General features: G+C 43.2%; 1 protein-coding gene across 1 annotated transcript; it reads right to left on the reverse strand.

The window, feature by feature from the left end:
• Positions 1–5736: 5736 nt before the first annotated feature.
• On the reverse strand, positions 5737–6693 carry LOC146890801 (olfactory receptor 5V1-like). Its single transcript, XM_085680062.2, is given in 1 exon segment — positions 5737–6693. A coding segment is annotated over 1 exon segment (957 nt).
• Between the last annotated feature and the right edge of the window lie 279 nt (positions 6694–6972).

Below are 6972 nucleotides of genomic sequence, written 5' to 3' on the forward strand. Positions count from 1 at the left end.
CAGAAAATCCGGCCACATTCAGAGAATCTGGTTGGATCACATGCTCGTTCAGTCACAGTCCATCTGGCCTTGGTAAACTCTCATTAGATCCGACCCCTTGTATCAGTGGGTGATAGTATCCCTCGCAGTCCTTCGTCATTTTCTTCCTCCTTTTGCTCCTCGTTTGGATCTTGGGGGGCTCAGCCGCCAGGAGGTAGGAAATAGTCAAGAGTCCCAGGTAACCTTGGGTGCATGGGGGGGGTGGGAGGGTTGATGGAAGGGGAGAGGGTTAGAGAGAAGGGAGTAGGGGAGGAATGGAGAAAGCTCGGTTGACCGGGATGGGGGGAAGGGAGGAAGGATGAATGTGGGATCAGGGAAGAATATATTTCAACTAAGGGAGTCATATTAGAGTTTACAGGAAACTTGATTATATATGGGATCCCAGGTCCAAGGAGAGATCCCCAGATTGTTCTCTGGACAGAGGAGGGGGTGCCTGAACCGGCCTTGGCCCGTGACCATACTGATGAATATTTTGCTTATCACCATAGATCCCTCATCTGGCGTTGGATGACGATACAGATGGAGGCCCGCGTTGGAGCACCGAACTGAGCCCCCCAAGATCCAAACGTGGTAGGGAGATTTTTGATAACAGCTTCTAATTCTTCGCGACTAACAGGTCTATTTAGATTGTTCACCTGTTCTTGGTTCAACTTTGGTATATGGTACTTATCTAAAAAAATGTCCATTTCTTTTACATTTTCCAACTTTGTGGCATATAAACTTTCGTAGTAAGATCTAATGATTCTCTGAATTTCCTCTGTGTCTGTGGTTATGTACCCCTTTTCATTTCTGATCCTATTAATTTGGATGTTCTCTCTCTGCCGTTTGATTAGTTTGGATAGGGGTTTGTCAATCTTGTTGATTTTCTCCAAGAACCAGCTTTTGGAATCATTGATTCTTTGGATTGTTTTCTCTGTTTCTATTTTGTTGATTTCAGCCCTCAGTTTGATTATTTCCAGTCTTCTACTCCTCCTGGGTGAATCAGCTTCTTTTTTTTCTAGAGCTTTCAAGTGTGCTGTTAAGTCTCCGTTTTCTTTATTTGGGCACCTATTACTATGAACTTTCCTCTTAGCACTGCTTTCATAGTGTCCCATAGGTTTGAGTATGTTGTGTCTTTGTTTTCATTAAATTCAAGGAAGTCTTTAATTTCTTTCTTAATTTCGTCCTTGACCCAGGGGTGATTTAGTAGTTGACTGTTCAACTTCCATGAGTTTGTTGACTTCCTGGGGTTAGCATTGTTGTTGAATTCTTATTTTAATCCATGGTGATCTGACAAGACACAGGTGGTTACTAATATTTTTTTGTATCTGTGGAAGTTTGCTTTGTTACCGAGTATGTGGTCAATCTTCGAGAAGGTTCCATGAACTGCAGAGAAGAAGGTATATTCTTTCCTATTTGGGTGGAGTGTTCTATAGATGTCTGTTAAGACCATTTGATTCAATACCTCCAATAAATCTCTTAATTCTCTGTTTGGTTTCTGTCTGATTGACCTGTCCATTGGTGAGAGAGGAGTGTTGAAGTCTCCTACTATTAGTGTGTGTGGTTTGATGACTGCCTTGAGTTCTAGAAGAGTTTCTTTTACATAAGTGGGTGCCTTTATATTAGGGGCATAGATATTCAGGATTGAGACTTCTTCCTGATGAGTTGTTCCTGTTATGAGTATGAAATGTCCATCTCCATCTCTTCTGATTGATTTTAGTTTGAAGTCGATTTTGTTAGATATTAGAATGGCCATACCCGCTTGTTTCTTAGGTCCATTTGCTTGGAAAACCTTTTCCCAACCCTTTACTCTGAGTAGGTGTCTGTCTTTGTGGTTGAGGTGTGTTTCTTATAAACAGCAGAATGTTGGATCCTGTTTTCGTATCCAATCTCTAAGTCTGTGCCTCTTTATAGGTGAATTGAGTCCATTGATATTAAGAGATATTAATGACCAGTGGTTGTTGACTCGAGTCATTTTTTTTTTTGGGTAGTAGAGTGTATGTGTTTTCCTTCTTTGAGTTGTGTTAGTGAAGGGTCGCTAGATGTCTGAGTTATTGTAGTCAGTGTTGGCAATGTTGGATTCCTTGGGATGTAATTTTCCTTCTAATATTCTCTGTAAGGCTGGATTAGTAGTTACGTATTGTTTAAATTTGTTTTTATCCTGGAATATTTTGTTTTCTCCGTTGATAGTGAATGAAAGCTTGGCTGGGTATATTAATCTGGGCTTGCATCCATGGTCCCTTAGTTTCTGCAGTACCTCTATCCAGGACCTTCTGGCTTTCATGGTTTCTATAGAGAAGTCTGGTGTAAGTCTGATAGGTTTACCTTTATAGGTTACTTGACCTTTTTCCTTTGCAGCTCTTAATATCCTTTCTTTAATCTGAATGCTTTGTGTTTTGATTATTATATGGCGAGGGGATGTTTTTTTCTGATCCAGTCTATTCGGTGTTCTGTATGCTTCTTGCACCTTCATAGGAATATCACTCTTTAGGATGAGAAAGTTTTCTTCTATAATTTTGTTGAATATATTTTCTGGACCTTTGGTCTGCAATTCTTCTCCTTCTTCTACTCCTATTATTCTTAGATTTGGTTTTTTTATTATGTCCCATATTTCCTGAATGTTTTGTGATGAGAATTTGTTGGATTTGCTGTTTTCTTTGGTCAGGGCATTTATTTTCTCTATGGTGTCCTCATAATCTGAGATTCGTTCTTCTATCTCTTGTATTCTATTGGTTATGCTTGTTCCTGAAGTCTCTGTTTGTTTACCTAGATTTTCCATATCCAGCCGGTCCTCGGTTTGTGTTTTCTTCACTGCCTCCATTTCAGTTTTCAATTCTTGAACTGATTCCATTACCTGTTTGATTGTTTTTTCTTGGTTTCCCAGGGTATCATTGACGAATTTACTTATTTCTTCAAACTTTTTGTTATATTTGTCTTCCATTTCTTTACTCATTTCTTCCATCTTTTTGTTATATTTGTCTTCTATTTCTTTAAGTGAGTTATTCATACCTTGTTTAAGAGACTCTATTGCTTTCATAATGACACTGTTTTCCACTTCTTCCGGTATAGGGTGTTCAAGTCCTTCTGTCATAAGATCGCTGGGATCTGGTGTTTTCGTGTTGTTTTTCAGATTGTTGGAGGAATTCTTGCCTTGGCGCCTGCCCATCTCTTCCTTCAGATGCTCTCCAGTGGCTCTTCCCTCCGCTGGGTCTTTTGCTACTGGATTAGTGCCCCTTGCTATCCAGGAATCACGTTGCCTGCAGCCTTAGCTTGCTGCAAGCAGGCTATTAGAACAAAGGGATTTCCGTCCTTTTCCACTCACCACCTGTACGTCCCGCGGTGCCCACCCCGGCTGAGATGGAGGAATTTAAGCCCCGAAAAAGAGAGAGGGGAGGGTATGGGTTCCAGGCAGAAAGCTGGGATGGCGTAGCAGCAGAGAGGGATTAGCTGGGGGAAGGTGCCCCTTTGGAGTATACAGGGAGATAAGGATGGCGGGAATATTGTGTGTTCCCTAACCGGCCTTGTGTGGTGGTCAGGATCAATACACTTACCCCTCCACAGGATCAGAGCCCCTTGCTGGTCAGAGGTGCCCCTGCCTGCAGTCTTGGCTTGCTGCAGGCCGGCTATCAGAACAAAGGGACTCCAGTCCCTTTGCACTCACCGCCTGACCTGGCCCGCGGTGCCCACCCCGGCTCAGATGGAGGAATTTAAGCCCCGAAAAAAGGAGAGGGGAGGGTATGGGTTCCAGGCAGAAAGCTGGGATGGCGCTGCAGGAGAGAGGGATTAGCTGGGGAAGCTGCCCCTTTGGAGTAGCCAGGGAGATAAGGATGGCGGGAATATTGTGTGTTCCCTAACCGGCCTTGTGTGGCGGTCAGGAACAATACACTTACCCCTCCACAGGATCAGAGCCCCTCGCTGGTCAGAGGTGCCCCTGCCTGCAGTCTTGGCTTGCTGCAGGCCGGCTATCAGAACAAAGGGACTCCAGTCCCTTTGCACTCACCGCCTGACCTGGCCCGCGGTGCCCACCCCGGCTGAGATGGAGGAATTTAAGCCCCGAAAAAAGGAGAGGGGAGGGTATGGGTTCCAGGCAGAAAGCTGGGATGGCTTTGCAGGAGAGAGGGATTAGCTGGGGAAGCTGCCCCTTTGGAGTAGTCAGGGAGATAAGGATGGCGGGAATATTGTGTGTTCCCTAACCGGCCTTGTGTGGCGGTCAGGAACAATACACTTACCCCTCCACAGGATCAGAGCCCCTCGCTGGTCAGAGGTGCCCCTGCCTGCATCTTGGCTTGCTGCAGGCCGGCTATCAGAACAAAAGGACTCCAGTCCCTTTGCACTCACCTACTGACCTGGCCCGCGGTGCCCACCCAGGCTGAGATGGAGGAATTTAAGCCCCGAAAAAAGGAGAGGGGAGGGTATGGGTTCCAGGCAGAAAGCTGGGATGGCGCTGCCGCTATGCTTACTTTGAAAAATAAAGTTTGAAAGTATTACTTACAAAGAAAAGGATAAAAATATGGCAAACATTTAAGGAGTACCATTCACATTTTAAAATTATTTCATTATGTTTGTGTGTGCACACGTGCGTTTATGCACATGTGTGTGTGCCACTCACGTATGTGCCATGATGTGTGAATGAATGCCAGAGAACAAATTGTAAGTTGCCATTTGGGACCATAGAATCAAACTCAGGTCATCAGGCTTAACAACAAGAGCCTTTACCTGCTGAGTCACCTCAGAGGCCTCTCATTTCTTTAGGCATAGGAAATACAGAATTGTTGCTAAAATTCCTTGCCACAAAGAGATGTAAACAATGTATACACCTTCTCCTAAGATCCCAAGAGCAAACAAAAGCACAATTCTGCCAAAGTTCACTCTGTGAATGGTTTATTGATCTTACTTACAGAGCATAGGTGAAGGGTAACTTACAGGGTTGTGGTTGCTCCTCCTCCAACAGGCTACAGCTGAAAAGCATTATCAAGCAGGGATGAGGTTTTCTCCACAGTCCCTTGATGGAGACTCTTCCTCAGGCCTAAATACTCTAGCCTTTCCCTGAGTCCATGATGCATACAACAGGTGGCAGGGAACACCTGAAAACTCAGGTGACGTCTTGTGACCCTCTCAACCCTCCACGAGAGGGTATAAACTGTAAACAATCTCAGATGGGATGAACTTTCATAACGGGAATCAGTTGAATGCCCCAAGATGGCAGTTTTTTGACTCGGAGGACTGTCACTCATGGCAATTAATAAACCATAAAGTCTATCAGGTAAATATGGAATGAGGGGCACCATCTTTTGATGAGGATTCCAAATTGTAAAGACAAATAAAAGGATAGAAACTTAAAGAAGAAACTCCATTAAGACTAACAAAAGCTCAGATATATACACTTAGGTCTGAGTGTGCTAACACTTATGATCTATGTCCAACTATCATGATCAAAAATTTTTAAAAGATTTATTTATTATTATGTATACAGTTCTGTCTGCATGTCTGCCTGCAGGGCAGAAGAGAACAGCAGATCTCATTACAGATGGTTGTGAGTCACCATATGGTGGCTGGAAATTGAACTGAGGTCCTCTGGAAGAACAGTCAATGCTCTTAATTTCCAAGTTGTCTCTTCAGTCCTCACAATCAGATTTTAAGTTAAACATAACTAAGAATGGCTGAGAGATATAAAAGTTAACTTTCTAATATAAGATTATGGACTACAGATAAGAGAGGTTACATATCAGAAGAGAAGATGAGTGGCTGCCATTTTCTCCCTATGCTCTTCAGAGCCTTTTTGATATCCTTATTTCTCAATGTATAAATTACAGGGTTCAGCATGGGGGTGACAACACTATACAGCACTGAGATCAATCTGTCTTTCTCTAGTGAGTAAGATGAAATGGGCCGCACGTATGTGAAGATGGCACTGCCGTAATAGAGAAGAACAATAAGCAGGTGGGAGGTACAGGTAGAAAAGGCTTTGTGCCTCTCCTCAGAGGACTGGATCCTCAGGATGTTGGAGATGATGTAAAGGTAGGAAAGGATGATGCACAGGAAAGGAGTCCAACCTATGAAGATCCCAATAGATAGCAAAGCCAGTTCATTGATGGAAGTATCCCCACAAGATAAGATCAGCAAAGGAGGTATATCACAGAAGAAATAATTGATCTGATTGTTACCACAGAAGGGCAAGTGGAAGGTCAGAACTGTGTGCATCACTGAGTTGAGAAATCCACATGTCCAGCATGAGGCTGCTAGCCAGCTGCACAGGGCCTTGTTCATGATAAATGGATACCTTAAGGGCTTGCAGATAGCAATGTATCAGTCGTATGCCATTGCTGCCAGGAGGAGACACTCTGAGCCTACAAAGAAAATGAATTCAAAGAGTTGGACCACACAGCCTCCATAGGAAATTGTTTTCTTCTCTGACAAAAGATGTACCATCATCTCGGGGACATTGGTAGTGGTGTAGCCGATGTCAATAAAGGCAAGATTTCGCAGAAAATAATACATGGGTGTATGTAGGTGGGAATCAGCCATGGTCACCACAAAGATAAAAATATTCCCTACTAAAATACATATGTAAGTCAGAAAGAAGATGGTGAAGAGTAAAAACTGCAATTTATTCAGGTTGGAGAACCCCAAGATGATGAATTCAGATGGAGCTGTTTGATTCTTTCCTTCTATCATGTCAGTTCTTTTCTCTTTGTGAATTTAACAAACAGATGCATAGAAAATAGTCTGCAAACCAAGAAAACAAGTGTTGTTACCGATAATGTCACCACCAACTGGATACCAAACCACAAGTAGAACATTTCTTTGCATGGCACAATCCATAACTGCCACTCAAGACATATGTACATACTCCCAGTGTTTCACCCAAGAAGCAAATCCCTGTGAAATACACAGTACTATCATTTTTAACTAAAGAGAAATCACAGCAAGACTCACTGTCTTCTAAGGGTGCTC

The sequence above is a fragment of the Myodes glareolus genome, chromosome 18 (assembly GCF_982192425.1).
Source record: "Myodes glareolus chromosome 18, mMyoGla1.1, whole genome shotgun sequence".
In the NCBI taxonomy this organism is placed as follows: domain Eukaryota; kingdom Metazoa; phylum Chordata; class Mammalia; order Rodentia; family Cricetidae; genus Myodes; species Myodes glareolus.